Below are 17,309 nucleotides of genomic sequence, written 5' to 3'. Positions count from 1 at the left end.
ACACTAATCAGGGGATTTAACTCCTAACATAATGTAATTGTAGAATATTTTTTGTCTTAAGTCAAGCACAATAATATTCAGCAGTTTATTATGCAAATATATGACACAAATAACTTTTTTATTATTTACATACCCGACTGAGAAATTGAGTTTGACCAGCAAATAAAGAAATAACACATTTAATGAGTACTAGATTGGTGATTAATTTAACCAGAGCAAGTGATTACTGAGTATAATGTCAAGAGACCAACTAAACTCGAGTTGAATTTGATTAGTTGCACAGGGTGACAGTTCTGTTAATGTACATGTTTTTGTGCTTAATGTGTAAAATATGTCAAAGACAAGCAAATAAATCCTGGACCCGTGACAGTTCGTCTCTAGCTTTGTGTTGCATATCCAACAAGAAGTGAGATAAAAGTGAACTTAGCTGTTGTGGAGATGCAAGTACACTTTCTCTATCCATTTGCTTTGCTCCCGCACCCACTCACCTCCACAAGCCTCTCACTTACACACGCACACACTCTCTCTCTATCTGTCACACACATGCACACGCACACAATTCATGTGCATTTTATGTGACAATGCTCCAGAACTCTTCTCATTATGAGAGCTTATCTGCTGCTGAGCCGAGGAATCCAAAGTAGCTCTTTGAAGTTCTGCTTCAACCAATCGCACAGTGGGATTCAGAGGGTCAAGGGTCAGCTTTTTAACATAATGAGGATATGTTGCTAAGTAACTGTATTGTGCTGCATTTGGAGGATCAAATATTGGCAAATTCATGAGGACTAAATTAGATAGATATGGATGTTTGCGCCTATTTGCACAGGTGTTTGTATATGAAAGAGAGAGCGAAGCTGCATACGTGTGAAATTCACAAATACATCGCATGTGTGTGTGTGTGTGTGTGTGTGTGTGTGTTGTGTGTGTGTGTGTGTGCAAGAGTTGAAGATAATTCCTAATAAGAATGCAGCTCCAAGTATATCAGCACACAATCACACACAAACACTGACTGTTTTCATCTTCTGACCCCGTCTTATTGAGTTTCTTTTTAAACACACTTATCCAAAACCTCTGTAACAGGCAGAAAACTAATCTCACACTTTCTGCAACAAAAGAAAGTGTGACAAAGCACACATTGAATAAACTTAAAAATGACATGACTGGGTTTTCTAGGTGCTTTAGTGTGGGGTTGTTTTTACTTGTTTAGAGGACAGAATGGATTATGTAGCTAAATCAAACATGTTTAAATATTAAAGCACACAGAACACACACACAATACATCTCACCGCCGCAATAACCCTTTGCAAAATTAAAAGAAATTTCAGCTCAGCACCGACTGGTCTGCGATGCTCATTGTATGACAAACTTGAGTCAAAAATGTCAAACTTTAAAGCTATCATGGCATTAAAATATTCAAACAAAAACATCTTGATCTAATTGTGTTTTACTGGAAGAGTCAATTTATATTCATTACATCTACTCACTAAATTTAAAATTGGTTTTCAAGTATATGTGCTTATTGAGCAGAATGTTATATCAAACTCTTTTTTCTAAACAATAAAAGTCTAACAAGTTAAAACTCATTCATCATTTACGAGGACTATCTGTAGTTAGCAACATAAAGCTCGCAAATTTTATTGCTTTTTCTTCTCTTCTGAGTACACAGTTGACAAACAGGCACATCATTTCCCCTTTTTGGCAGGTGCAACAAGTCTTATTTCCAACTTTTAGCATCTAATTCAAGCAATAATCTTCTGGGCGGATACAACATAAAAATTATTACTTAGATTTTACCATATAGTGTTTATATTTTTTTAAGGATTAGTATAGTACATGTTCTATTCTTTCGTATTAAATTCACTGCTGTACATTATGAGTTCTTACCCTTCAACAAAACCTAACAGCATGACTGTAAAAAGACAAATTTATTTCTGGACCATTTGAAGCATACACACACACACACACACACACACACACACACACACACACACACACACACACACACACACACACACACACACACACACACACACACCAACCTTCCCTGCCAGCCATCCCAGGTGTCGAATCTCTTTGCTGCCAGCTACCCCTGTCCTGGATGTATTCTGGACAACCTCCGCCGCTGCTTGCTGTGATGGGGTGACAGGTTTAAGCCTGGAGAGTCATTCAGCATGCACCACCCTCAAAGCAGTTCAGAGGAGTCGTGCAATGGTCGCTGACATCTAAATGTACTGTGATGATAAGAGCTTCCTGTAAAAGCGATTCACAGAGGAGACAGACCTGTGCCAGCGTGGATGTGACCGAGTGCATGGAAGAGAACCAGGACAGGGCAGATGGTTGGTCTGGGCACCGGAGCACGATGGTGTGCCTGGCGTCAGGACTGTGCAGCTCCAGTTGTCTGGAGGAGGAGATAAGGAGAAGTTTGTAAAGCTTCAACCTCTCTGGTTCATTGGAGGAGGGAAAAAAGCCTTTATAAAACAAAAATGTGTCCCCACCCTAATCAGGCAACTCTAATTTGGTATAGACACAAAAATGCTACCCAATTACCTATCAGCATTTAACAGATGTTGCATTTATGCCATCCACTTCATTATGTGCACTCGGTGAAAAAGTGTGTTAAAATTTGAGTTATTTCAAGCAAGCTGAAAATACAGAAATACCCATGGATTCTGTGTGGGAGAAATGACAAATAGCTGTATCTCAGTAAATTTCCATAAACAATTTGTTCATTTCATATGGCAGCATTTCTGGTCAGGAGAGGCAAAGCATACCCTCCTCGATCTCTCTGGATGGCGCTTTGATTGTGTGCACTCAGAGTATGAATTTTAAAAAGGTGCATGTGGTTGCTGCTAAAGAACAATGCGGTTAACTCTTTCTTTGTTGTGCAGCATGACATAGAAGAGAAGGAAGGCTGCTACTGAAATGCTTGGAAGAAAAAAAAAATATGTATATGACAAAGATTAGCAAAGGAACAACTTTTAAATAAAAAAATAAAACTGAAATAGGAGTTTGATCAAACAGAGATTACAGAGGCATGTAAATGTCTAACTCTCTCTGACATTTATCCATGCCGAAAGAATATAAAATAACTTGGGGTATATGTGGAAAAAAGGGTACAATATATCCCAAATACAGTCCAGATAAGGACACATTGTATTTCAGCATTAGGAAATATAAATAATGCCACTTGTATTCATCCAAGAAGAAGCATTAATAATGTTAAAACATTAAAAAAGGGCTTATCCAGTTGTTGGTTGTTGCTTAATAAGCTGCATGGTTTCAGTTTCTCTTCACAGCTTTACCTTATAATGAAAGATTTCATACATCTCTGAAGAATGTCATAAATTTCTTATTCAACAGCTTCACTGCCAGTAAAAATACCATCTACATTAAGTCAACCCCTCAGTTAAAGTTTTGAATGGGTTCCTGTGGAAGCCAGGTTGCTAAATAACAGGCCAAGGAGGAGTGGAGGGGAGGAACTTCAGAGGCAGATCTGCGTTTGGTGGAGGAGGTTCTTTAAATATGTTGCACTGGCACCACTTCATTGGCAAAAAGCTTACAGAAATGCAAAATAGAAGCCTTCAGAGTGAGAAGAGAGCATCAGATTAGATTACTGCAAAGCTTTTGCAGAATCATTTTCTGCACACAGCTGTTCTCATAGAAATATTATTATCTTCATGCGACAGATCCTTGGTTGGCTTTAGCTCTGTACTTTGACTGGACCATTCTAATGCATAAATATGCTTCAATCTAAATTAGTCCTCTATCGCTCTGGCTGTGAGTTGATGGACATCTTTAGGCAGGTTTCCTTCAGGATTACCCTGCACTAAACTCAATCAGGTTCTCTGTCCATCCTGAAGAAAGGCACTGTCAAACCGAGATGCTGTTGAGGCCATATTTCAAGGTAGGCTTAAATTTTTCAGGGCTATGTACGCAATCATTCACATGGATTATGGTAAGCTGCAGCAAAAAGACTTTTCATTTTACAACAATTTTCTTTTTGGCATTCTTCCACAAAGGCCAGATTTGTGAAAATCTAAACTAATAGTTGTCAAAAGATTTTCCCACCTTGAGTCATGCAGCACTTTGAGAGTTAGCATGACCCCTTTGGCTGCTTGTTACTGATAGTTGTGCTTGTTAAACATGTCTTGGTAGGTTTGCTGGTTTGACATATTCTTCCATTATCTGAAGATTGATTGACCAGATAACTATAGTATCACAACCTACTGTTTTCCTACCGCGTTCCTCGATCTTCATGATGCTATTTGTTCACCAGTGTTCAATAGAAAATGAACTGGACTTTTACTGAGATTAAGCAAGGAGGCAATTTTAAGTATGTGACTTTTAAAGGCATTTCATTTAGAGGGATTAAATAAAATAAATGCACACCTCTGTTGCTTTACTTTGTTTTTCACATAAAGTACCAATGAAATCTGAAACATTTCTATACTTGTAAGGTGAACAAACTTAGCAAAGTTCAAGAGCAGCGAATCCTTTTGCAAGGCACTGTATACAGATATTAATGGCACATTATAGCCAATACTGACTGAATTTGTGTTCTAAACACTGAAAAAATAATTCTAATGTTTTCCTTGTTAGAATATTCTGGAGAATTTCTCTTTTCACTCATCCCCACTTACCTTTCACTGACCTTCTAAGAATAGAGCGCGTAGGTGATCCGTGGACTGTAAAGCAGCCTGAGGCCGTTTTTTTGACTATTAATAATGTACAACATACCTGAAATAACTTGGCTTGATTTAAAAGTCCCATTTATTCCCAGGAGTAAAACACGCTGTGTATCTGAATACGTTGGGTCAGGATATTCACATTATGATCAATGCTTTGTTTGAGTTCTTCATGGTACACATAGGGCATTTAAATCAAGCCTTCCTTCATTCCAAAGTAAAGCTCATCTCTCCACTTCTTTAGCATTTTCTACTGGCTCTTTTCATCGCTGTATGTGTTCTGCCTTTCTCAGGGCCCGCTCTTGCGCATTTCCTCTTGGGCTCGCACATGGTTTATACATCATCTGGTGAAATGAATTGAAACCACTGAGGGAGATGCAGCATTGCACTGAGTATAGAAAAGGAAGATAAGCCAGAATCTTCTGTCATTTAACATAAAATCTCCTAAACCATTTTATCCCTGAAAGCCAAATAAGAAAAACAGAAAGCTAGCTTACAGGCTTGCCTTGTGATCTTTAACTTCAGCTTTCTATCTGGGGACAAATGAAGACTGAGAAACATCCAACCTTCCAGGATAAACATGAGCACATTTTCATGGATTAAGAACAGCGAATCGATTTCGACTTGGGTGTATTTCCATTTAAACTTTTACTAAACTTTATCTGGCAGAGTCAATCAGGAATTTGTTTTGGTTGTGGAGTATGGAAAAAGGCTTCATAAAAACCTGCAGGTCAAGATAAATTTGTCCAAGGTCTACATTGTCATCCACAAATCTGCTTTAGTTATTCACAAAGCAAAGCACAGTGTTATCTGTGTGTGACATGAGATGGGGCATTGACCTCAAATCCTCACATAACTCACCAATAAAACCAAAGTTATGGGCAACAAAGTGAATGTTCAACCCTGAAGTGTTTTTAAGTGGTTTCAATCAACATTGACCTGAAGGTCTGACTAAGCAGTCTTTGGAAAGTCATGACAGATTTTAGTGTGATTTTACAAGCAATGCTCCTCCTACACCCATGTATTCTAAAAACTGACATTGACATAATGTGAAAAGTGACTACAGGTATCTCATGTAGTCCTCCACAGCCAAAGACCATCTGAAAAGATGGCAGGATTGTACAATGATGTTAATGCACTAAAAAAACTAATAAAAATGAGAAAACTGCTGTGGAGGAATGTATGAGGGAAAAACATGTTATATTGGAAATATGGCAAATAGTCTCAGTAATTGAGACCCTGTATATTATGTAATGAATCCTATCCTATACATGTATGTGTATATATGGGACTTGTGACCTATTATATGCATAATCAGATTATTTCATTGATATTCACCATTGGTTTATAATCTTATTTAATGTAAACACGCTAGAAAATGTCCACTCTGGAGGAAGAGTTTGCATATTGGAGTATATGCAAAACATATTCTGTTCTCTTTTATTTAAAATAGAACATGTTATTGTGGTTACTGCTGTTTTCATTTGTGCAGTTAGGAAAATGTAATCTATAATTTATTAGTTGTTAAAAGATAGACTTTCAATTACTTGCTCAATTTAGTGATATTTTAAGAGTTTATCATGAATATGTCATAACCTCTGCTCTTTCTCGTGCAACACAGGAGAAAGGGCGATCTATTCTCCAAGCAGACGGTCGTATGAACTCAATCATCTAATTTACGTGCCACATTATTAAAAATAATACCTCAGCTAGAATTGTTTTAATGAGAAACAGTTTAATATAGTTTTTCCTATTTCAAGTTTTAGGAACAAAGAGAGAGAGATTAAAGCAAATGTTTTAATGGTTTTCGTGGGTGCTAAAAAATAAAAATAAACCTTTTTCCCCTTTGGGTTTGAGAATACGGAAAATCTTAAAAAATGCATTTTCACCTGAATATGGCTTTGACACAAAAGCTGTCTGTGCACATGAAAATTGAAGATGGTCAGGAGAACAATTTAGTTTACACTTCCCCCCCCTGCCACACCAGCTCCTTACAGGGAGAGACTGCTCTGTTAGAGACGCACATATAGGCTTGAAAAATGAGGAAGGGGACATGTGGAAGAGCGTCATACAGGATCTGATGCAAAATGCTTGGTGAGGAAATCAATGCATTTTGTTCACAACAAGGATGAGGAACAAGACCCATTGACGACCATATTTGGGTTTCAGTCACTTTTGCATCTGTACGCAACATTTGAACTTGAAATTTGTGGAAGATTGCATGCAGACAAAATGTTGCGTACATCTGTATTTCCTTTTATAGAAAATCCTGTAAAGTTAATCTTCATTTCCACTTTTATTGTTTGTTTTTGTGCAACTATGCCTTACTAGTCGAGAGTTGAGGATTACTAACTTTAGAGGAGACTAGTCACTGAGGGCTTATTATGCCAAGCTTTTAAGATAAAGAACAACCAATTCTGTGGATTCTGTGGACACATATATGCAGATAAAGCCGCAGAGTCACAGTGAGATCACAGAAAGATCTGTAGAGAGCAAAAAAATCAAACAGCTGAAGGGGTTGAATGATAGAAAAGCAGACTTTTTTTTGGTACTGGGAGATGATGAAAGAGAGGAAAAGGAGAGGACAGCAGGAAGTCATTGGGGCAGAAAAACACCAACAAGTTGAAAAGACTGAAGCGCAGACAAGACAGAGCAACAAGGGGAAAATATTGCACGCAGAGGAAAAAACAACATGGTGAAACAAGACTTAAGAGGGCCATGGTACACAGCACAGAAGGAGAAAAGAGAATGAAGTAAAGTAAATCATTTCTGTTCATCAATCTGCTATTTAACTCTGCCGCTGTCAATTTACCAACCAAATAGTTTAATGACACCTTCTAACAATCTACTCTGTAGGACTAAGAGCTACTTCAGATGTCTGGCTGTAAAGAAATCAGGCTGAAAAAGTCACTTTAGTGCTTCTGTCTTTCAAGACAGCAGATGTCGCTGGCTGACCCCCGGGCAGATACTAACGAGCAAACGGAAACTGGCAAAATAATGTTGGGTACTTCTGGTTTGATTCAACATCATGCATTTTCTAAATCTTACACTTGCTGCTGTGTAACACCTAAATGACAGAATATGCATCCTAAATTATGTCATTCATAGCATAACATTTCTTATTTTTATTAAGTTCCATAAAATGCCCCAATTAATACAAATCACTTGAATGCAGTAAAAGAATTTTCCAACAAACTACATTGTAACCAACTAAATTCAACCTGAAACATTTGATCAAATATTGCACTGAAGCAGAGGCTTTTTGTAATTGTGGATTGCACAAATTTAATTAAATGTTTTATAAATCATTTCATAATTGATTTATAAATCATTTCCACTCTGCAAGTGCGCACTACATTGTGTTCATCTACCTCTTAATATCTCAATAATATTCCTTTAGGTTGGTCGTAACATGACTAGATGCAAAAAGAGACCCTCACAATGTGTGAAAACTTTTGCAAGAGACAAAACATAATGCTGTACAACTTCAAGTTTCTAACACAGCTTTATTATTCTGGTAATAAATGGCCTAATGTTGCATTATTTTGACTTTGATGAAGACAAATGAGTGAATCAAGCAGGATCCACTCAAAGGACAGCTTCATTTAAAAGTGGAGAGAAGAGAGAAAAACATAAATCTTCATGTATTTCTCTGTGGGTAAATAAAAACTTTCAGGGTTTTTAGCTGCAGGTGATTTGAATCACTGGCAAAGGCTTTTATTTTCCTCATCTGCTGTTCAAATATCCATTAGGGGAAAGAGAGACGAGAATTTCCCCAAATGTGTTGGATAAATAATTTCCTGTTTTTATTGCCGGCTTCATCAGAGCAGCCAGAAACCCAGAGAGACACGAGAGACCGAAAAGACTGGGGACATGCAACAGTTACAACTGCATCACATTTGTCTGTGCATGTTTAATTTAAAGGCAAAAATATCTCTAAGGAAAAGCTCCAGCACTGCATATTGATTGAAATGACATCTGAAGTTTAGTAACGGTCTCCAGCAGACCTGCAGTTTCATGCCTCTGGCCCAGTGTGTTTGTGTTTTCTGTTGACTTCGTCCCAGTGAATTTCCACCTACCTGTTCTCAGGATCCGCTCTGGTCATGGCACGTGTCACGAAAGACATCTTCAGTGGTATGCACCTCCGGTCGCTGTTCAGAGACAGGAAAGGTTGGCTGGGAGAGCCGGGAGACTGAGGCAAGGACGAGGAGAAGGAAGCGGTGGGAGGGCTGCTGGGGCGCGGAGACTCTGGAGGAGGCGTCTCCCAGCTGATCTCCGACACAGGGGAGCCCTTTTTGACATAGGGTGTAGCCTCACGCATGTACTTCACTGGGAAGAAAAGATAACTTATTAGGAGTAAGAAAATGATCAAATGAAGCAGAAAATAATAGGAACAAATTTTTCTTTTGTCATAAAAATCATTTGTTCTAAAAATGTATCAAAAATCCAAAGAAAATATCTAGGTTTAAATTCTTAATAATGAAAAAGACTATTTAAATTTCATGAAAAAAGTTGTGGAGATGTTTAGAGTTGGATTAGGTTGTAAATCAATACATCAAGCTTTAAACATCTCAGTTAGTTCCTGAAGATGAAAATGTTTGCACTGATTATAGCCTCACAGTGGTGGAATATTATTAAATAGTTAAATAAATACACACAATCATTTCACATTTTTGAGGGGAAAAACAGTTGAAAACCACAAAGACTTATTTTTTTCCACTATTTTTTTTTTCAAGCAGCCACAGCAGTTCGCTGCATATGATGTAACTTTTCTTTTGCTCTAAGAATCAGTAAAAATGATTTTAGAAATGTAGACAACTTGGTCGGTTATGAAGAGCTCTCGTCTGCTGCCGAGGACAAGCGTCACTGTGGAAAGATTACTGATTGCCTGCTTTATTACAATGAACTGGCACAGTCAACCCCGCCGGGTGCCAGTCTGAAACGAAAGCAACGATCGCAAACATGCCAAAAAGCCTAAACGCCCTGCTGTCTTTTTTATCTCCCAATTAATTTGTTGCAATTTATATATTTATTTCACCTTCATCTCACCATAAAAATCCCACTGAGATCAAAATCTATTTCAGTAAAAAAAAAAAAAAAAAAGAAAAGCCTGGAAAAGCACAGATCAAAATGAAAGCATACACAATATAAGTCCACAATTTTCTGATGATTTATGCGACTAGGTCCAAGCAGCAACACTGATGAATAATTAAGGACCGAAACAAATAAAAACATAGAAGAGGAGGAAAACAAAAACCCTGGTGAAAGCCCGACTGCTGATCGGACATGAGCAGCTGAGGCTGCAAACCTGGGACGTTCTCCAAGATAACAGAGCTTTACATGTAAAATTCAAACTGCGCAACACTGGAAGCTTGATAACAATTTCCAACACTTCATTTCCTTATCTTGAGAGGGAAGCAAACAAGAGAAAATAAATGGTGAGGGTGAGGAAAAAGTGGGTGTTCTGCCTGCTCTGTGTGTGTACTGAATGTTCCAGATGCCTGGTATGGATGTTGGATGTTTAATTGGATATCCAGAGCCAGGAATAATTGGGATCTTGCTGGTGCCATTTGTAAAGCAGCTTGTGAACTATTTTGGGTGAAGAAAAATCACCATGGAATCCTTTGAGATGGCATAACGAGCCTTACTGGCAACCTGTAGAGGAAAGATGACTGACTCACAGTGTCGAGGAGGAGACGCGGACGGTATGAGTCCTCAGTGGGCCATCTGGGACGACATGATCCAGTTACAAAGCAAGATTCATCCACACGGACAGATTAGATTAAACGGCATTACAAAAGGCTGATTCATTTGTTGCAATGTATCAGAACAACACAGGTCAATAGATGAGAAAGCTAAAAAGAAAATGTTCTGCCATCAGCTGGGGACAGAAACCTCTAGTATTGCCTGTAAAGAACCCAGTCAAAGGAATGTGTAGGATTTTAATTCTGACAGAGAGGAAAGAGATCAGTGTGCATCCTGGTCTGTGATGATGAAACACGATGAAGAAAAAGAAATCCATGAACAGAAAGAGGAACGTACTTCGCAGTGAGAACGTTTAGATTTTAAATATTCACAGTGTCAGAATACAGAATTGAATTGACTTATGGCTTTAGATGACAGGTTAAAAATCAAGGACTCATGCTTAATTTATACATTTTTTCAGTTGAAAAAAAGTCTATAACTTAGAACAGCGGAGAGTAATCAATTTCAGAGCAGTTTAATTTAGTTCAAGCATAAATTGCAACACAAAACCACAACGTCAAGTGATGGCAGCGTACGAGTGAGCAAAATGTTGGAGTGTTTACATTAAAATTTATTTATTTTATGCATGGAATAAATATAGTCCTTAAAGAAGTCAGAACTAATAATCTAGGCCATATATTATTTCAGAATAAATTGTAGCCCACACATTTGTCGTGATTTGTGCACAACTGTGCATGAGAACGTGTAAAATGAAAGTCACAAGTCTACATAGTGAAACAAAAGTTTTATCATTCACTGCAGATGGAGAACAGTGGCAAGATGAGCGTCAACAAGGCACCTCCTCTAAAATGAAAGCAAAAAACTAACTTACACAAAGTATGAAGGCACCTCCTGGAAACCACTGTGGTTCGTCAGCTCGTGTTTCATCTTTGTGGTAGACGCACAAGAGAAAAAAAAACCATGGACACCACAATCAACGATCAGAAAACAAGTGCAATTACCTCTTCCTTTTCAGTCACATGCATGCACAAGCGGTCTCTGCTGCTTACACAAAAATCATCTTGAATTGAAACAGTGTATCCTTGAAATAGCAATGAATATTTTCTGGGGGGATGAGTTACTATTCATGCTAAAGAAAGGCAGAAACAAACGATACCAGTGCATCCCATTCTCAGTGCTGTGAAAGAGAGCTGAACAGCCTCATCCAGGCCTGATGAGTTACAGAGGAATTAAGCAGAATCAAGAAATGTGGTTGAAAACAGAACCAATCAGACAGCATGAAGTATTACATGATGTTGGAATTCCAGAGGAGATGGGAAATAAAATCAGTCATTGTCTGGAAAGGTTCACAAAGCAGATTCTAAGACTTTGGAACTCCAGTCAGTGGTGGCCAACATTCATGACTGGAGAAGACATAAAACCAGTCAGTGTTTATAATTCAGCAGTAAGAGAGAGAGAGACTGTGGCTGGTGTGTGGTGTAGAGGTAGAGCGGATGCTTCATGCACGCAGGTTATTAATCCAGATTACAATTTCCAACTCTGGTTCCTGTGCTGCACGTCTTCCTTCCTTCTCTCTCTTCCCATGACTTACAGCAAATAAAAGCCAGTATAGACAGAAAAATCTTTAAAAAGAAAGAGACTGGACAACACCTGCATCCATTTACAAAACTACAGCAACACTTGACCATCAAAGCCCAACATAAGCTGACCCAGAAAGCCGGAGGATCACCAAGACTTTTGGAAAAATATTTTGTGGATAAATGAAACAAAAGTTGAGCTGTTTCAGATGTTTGTCCAATGAAATCTTGAAGAGACCTTGTGGAGTTAATATAATGCTCAGGAGGTGTTTTGCTGCTTCAGGATCTTGACAAGTTGTCGTCACTGATGGAAGGTTAAATTCCGCCATGTCAAATCCTGAAGAAAACTATTCTTATAAAGTCAGAACTAGACATGACTTCTGACTTTAAACTCGTGTGTGTTACGCAGCCGGACAAATATCTGTAACACACCAAGAAGTAAACCCCTCAAAAAAAAAAAGAAAACAAAGAAAAATATTTTGAGTATCCTAGCGAGATTTAAACTCGACCTTTGACCCAAGCCCTTTTCAAAACTCAAAAACTTGGCTTAATTATACTCTGCAAGAGTCGGATTAAGGCTCTGTGGCTGCAAAAGACTCATTGCTTTTCGGTATCAAGAGTGGCACAATAAGTCATCAGACTTAGGGTGTAATGAATTTTTCACATGAAAACTGAATATTATCTATTTTTGTCTTATAATGAGATTAGTTTGATAATCTGAAACTATCGATGGAGGCAAGAAAGCAACGACAGAGGCAATCTGTCAATGTACTGAAATTATGTTTTTTTTTTTTTTTTTTCCTTTTTAGGAAAAAGAAAATTATTTCTGTTGGGAGGAAATTTAACTGTGACCGGCTTAACTGCGCAGAGATAAAAATGCAGGAAGTGCGGGGTGAAAATAAATGGGAAGTAGTTCATGCAGTCTTCACCCTGGCAAGTGCGTAGATGTGCGTGGTTCTCCCTTGGGTCATGTTTCTATTTCACTCCAACACAGCCAGCTCTGCACAATAACCTCAATAGCAGAAGATGAACTTGGAGAGATTATCATGCTACTCGAGCCTTTGTTTGAAACAAGATGGCTTTGCATGTTGCATAACTCCAGCCAAAAAGATCCAAATAAGGGCTTGCCCTCCCCCATCTGTTTGACTTCATTTTCCTTCTTTTTTTTTTTTCTGGCTCATGCAGGAACAGAGCATGTGGATGCATGCATAACAAAATTTTTGTCATCAAGACTGCCCTTCTCCAATGCATTTTGAAATAAGAACAAGCTGTTAGTGCAGCCGCTCTCTTGCTCTTTTATGGACTTCTGTGCACAGTAGTCAAATTAGCTTGTGTCAATCTTCACTCTCCTTTCATTTGCATATTTTGCAACTGATGAAATAAATGTGTTTCCTGCATGGAGGTGCAGGACTTCTGTCAATATTATACACAAACCAACAATCAGCCTCATTCTTTAGAGTTTGTTCGTCCTCTGCCAGCCCACAACCTCCACTCTAAAACAACTGGTATAACTACCATATCTGTCTCTTATTTAATGGCCTTTAGGAGGACTTAATGAAGTCTGAAGTCATAATACTTTCTACAAGATGCTCTGAATGCGACTTTGTCTTGGTGAGAAAATAACCCGCAGGTGGATGGAGGCTTCCTCTCATTGAAGCCTATGGGAGAGGAGCAGAGGACGGAAAGACAACTAATCAGAGCAAAAGGAGTACAAAAAAGAAATAGACTCCCGACTGCCTAATGAAGCTTTGCAAGCCGGTGTTGATATCTGGGTACCAGACCAGCACAAAATGGCCGTTAAAAAATCCACCCTGGAGACATCTGTTATTGAAAGGCTCTGATGAAGGAGTGGAAAACCTCAGATACTGTTGAACCTATGTGATCAAGTTGTAAGAGTGAGAATGTGGGAGTAACATGTGAAATGTATGCATGGAAAAATGACACTGAAATTCAAGCATCTCAGAAAGTGATCAACTTCACTAACAAAGACATTTAGCAAAGCAGAAAATATGTTTACATTACATTTCTGTCTTTTGAGAATTACTGGCTCAGCTTCTAACATTCTGCAGTGAACAAATACAATAACTGCGTCAAACTTTTAACAAAAAACATAATTGCTGTTCTGTTTCAAATAATAAAAATAATTAAAAAAAACATGATCTTGATAGATCATGTTCAAAATCATGATCTGTTTATTATTTTCCCGTTTGTTCAGGGAAAACAAACAGTGTTTGTTGCATTGTCACCAGAAAAAAAAAAAAATCACCAGGCTATTATTTTGAAGTATTTGTTTGAAAATAAAATAAGCTGCGATTAAAGTCTCGTGTAAAAGCTCAGGACTTTGTAGCAACAAAGGGCAGGGAACACAGAAGATTTCTAAACCAGAAGTGGAGCAATTATTGGTTGAGGAATAGTGAATCAGCAGACTGGGTGGAAATTACAGAGCTCTAGATCTCTAAAGGCTGCTAACATTTCCAAAACCAGCAAATTCCATGACAAACAGAGGATGAAAGTTCAAAAGGACAGAACAGAGAAACTTGACTGTATCCCATTTAAACCTTCCTGTTATCTGTTGTCTAGTTTGCTCTCACACTCACTTGACATATGATTGAAAATGCATCTAAGTAGATTACATCACTGTGCTTCCTCTGATTTACTTAACAACCTAATAGATGGCAATGAACCTATAAACTCTGCAATAACTTCCACACCAAAGAGTGGTGCTGCCAGCATTATCTTACATCAAGTAAAAAAGTCGCCATTTTCTTGCTGCCGTGTTGAAAACCAAAGGGCCACGGGTCAGATTTGATAGATCATCAATTTCTGATGATTTTTCTCACTTAATAGCAGAAAAAGACAACAGGTTTGACTTTTTTTGTTGTTGTTTTTTGTCAACAGCATGACTTTCACCCAGCTGTCTGCTGTGGACAGGAGACGTCTGCAATTATATCAAGAAACTCTATAAAACAACAACACACATGTCTTGTTCTTATTTCTGTAACAATTTCCTTTATTCCTAAAAAAATAAATCTACAATCCAGCATATTTGCATCACATCTAGTCATCAACACTATTAACAACTGATATCTATTCTGTATTCCACTTAATCCTTTCAGTTAGTCAAAATAAAGAACCCTTAAATGTCATTGAATTACAGTGTAAATTTATTACCAGAGCGACCTCCAGTGCTTTAAGTTCCTAAACACTCTGTTGACACTGTATATGGTGTTTTCAGCTGCTCAAAGCCTGTTGCCCAGTGAAGAAGACCATCTCTATTTTTTAAGCCTGGAAATAATGGATACAAGCTGAGAGTTCTCTTAGATTCCAGAAGAATGCCAAAGAAAATTGCCCTGAAATCTGCCTGTCTGTCTAAAATCACACCAGCCGTTAGGCTCCATTAAATAAACCCCTGAAGAAACCAAATCTGCTTTAAAATCGGCTTGGATACTGGAGCTGGTGCTACCTGGAGACAAGCTGGAACCTAATCAACCCTCTCTGACACTGAAGTGCAGGGGGCTGATTGTTAAAGCACTAAATACAGAAAGAAGCATGGGTAACATATAGGAGGACTCAAAGTCTGCAATATGGGCTTAAAAGGTTAACACCGCCTTTCATGATATATCCCGCAATGACAAGAGAAGTGATGGAAAAAAAGCATTACAAATCCAACAAACTTTCAGGCTTTAAATCTCCTAACTACCAAACAGAAGAACTAATTTATGGCATAGTGTTATAAGATGTCATTCATTTAGAGTTTTGCTTAAAAAGTGCCAACATCTGCAGCAGTTACCATTATCAAAATAAAAGCGTACCCATAAAAAGTACAAACTTAGCAGCAAAGAATGCCTGATGCATTACTTTTACTGTCGCCACAGTAAAACCAAGAGTGCTTCCCTCCATTTCCTTAATTAGCAACATTAACCACCTCACTTCCTAAAAACCAGACTCATGTGCTTTGAGAGCAGATGGTAGGTTTCACACCTCGCTCTTGTGTTTTCAGCTGTGACATAGATTCAACATAAGTCAATGATGTGTGACTAAAGAAAAAAAAAAACTTTATTGCACATCATCCTGGCTGCCATTGTTTAAATCTAGAGTAAAATGCTCAGCTGATGCTAAATCTTCTCTGGTATAAAAAATGTCACATGTACAGCTGCAGATAAGCTAAAAAGTGATCATAGGAAGTTTTTTTTGTCTCTCTTGAAGCCAAAAAGAGGAAGCTGAGTCTTAACCACAGGTCTATGATTTTGTTTTGGCTGTACAAAAATTTAAACACGACAAGAAGTGAGTGATTCAATCTGTCATCTTTGCCACGGTGATAATCAGATCAGCGCAGCAGCTGCTGTTATCATCCCTGTCTTCCACTGAGTCAGAAAGTGAATGTAGTAACAAAGCAAGGAGATGATAGTTTGCCCGATGAGGTAAAGAGTCAGCTAGTAGACACAGTGACTGTCTCACACTCTCAACACACTGTAACACCCCCACACACACACTTAGTCTGCTGTCTAGACTGCACAAACAAATGTGCATACAATGAGGCAGACAAATAGAGGGGGACAGTCAGAATGCTGACAGTGCACACACACATGCACATAGACCCTCCAGCCATCAGCCAATGACAGGTTTGGCTCGTTAAGGACTCACCATAAGAGCTTACAGGACACTGACTCATTTCCTGCCTGCAGGAGCTTTGCAGGTGTTCTCTGTTGTCATCTGATTTTTATTCTCCATTCACACTGCTTCCATGTGGATGCATAAAAATGTGCTGTTTGCATGAACTAAATTATATGTGGTGAAATATTTCTTCAATCTACTCCTGGTTTTGCTGTCTGCTTGGACGATTTCTTTCTGCTGCATTCAAGGCTTTCACATTAACTTTTTTTTTTTTACACATTTTGTTAAAATAAAAAATAAATAAAAACAACAAAAAAAATCTGTGTCTCTTGTAAGGAGAGCATAATTGGTGAAGTGGAAGGAAAAGGTCACAAGTTGGCCTGAAACTAATGATTATTTCAGTAACCAATTACAGTGTGGATATTTCTGTTGACTAATCAATCAGACAAAATATTGGCACATTCTGTAGATTTTTCACTCAACCATTTAAGCCTTTCTCTTATACGATATTAGAAATTTAGAAAAGATGCAAATAAACAATTGATTTTTTTATAGAAAACATTGTTACATAAACTGCAAAAACAGTATTAATTAATGAACCCACCTAAAAAGTACTGATTACATCAACATTAAAAGTTCATCCTCTTCTGCTCGACTTAATGTCAATACAGTTTATGGCTAATTTGTTGATTATTTTTGGAATTAACCAGTAAATAGTTGGATAGGA

At 38.0% G+C, this 17,309-nt stretch overlaps 1 protein-coding gene across 2 annotated transcripts in view; it reads right to left on the bottom strand.

The window, feature by feature from the left end:
• The window catches only part of sntb1 (syntrophin, basic 1), a 38,350-nt gene that overhangs the window by 13,443 nt on the left and 7,598 nt on the right, over positions 1 to 17,309 (bottom strand). For both annotated transcript variants that reach the window (XR_008606714.1, XM_055042088.1), the window contains exons 2-4: positions 8,765 to 9,014; positions 2,281 to 2,398; positions 2,040 to 2,129 (exon numbers count right to left, since the gene is read on the bottom strand). Coding sequence is in view for 1 of the 2 variants with exons in the window: in XM_055042088.1 (XP_054898063.1) it covers positions 2,040 to 2,129; positions 2,281 to 2,398; positions 8,765 to 9,014 (458 nt within the window). In the remaining variant the exon portion in view is untranslated. The remainder of the gene's footprint in view (positions 1 to 2,039; positions 2,130 to 2,280; positions 2,399 to 8,764; positions 9,015 to 17,309) is intronic.

This window comes from Poeciliopsis prolifica, unplaced genomic scaffold (genome assembly GCF_027474105.1).
Source record: "Poeciliopsis prolifica strain line A6 unplaced genomic scaffold, Auburn_PproV2 SCAFFOLD017, whole genome shotgun sequence".
Classification (NCBI taxonomy): Eukaryota; Metazoa; Chordata; class Actinopteri; order Cyprinodontiformes; family Poeciliidae; genus Poeciliopsis; species Poeciliopsis prolifica.
Note: the sequence above shows the minus strand (reverse complement) of the source record. Positions and strands in the feature narration are given on the sequence as shown.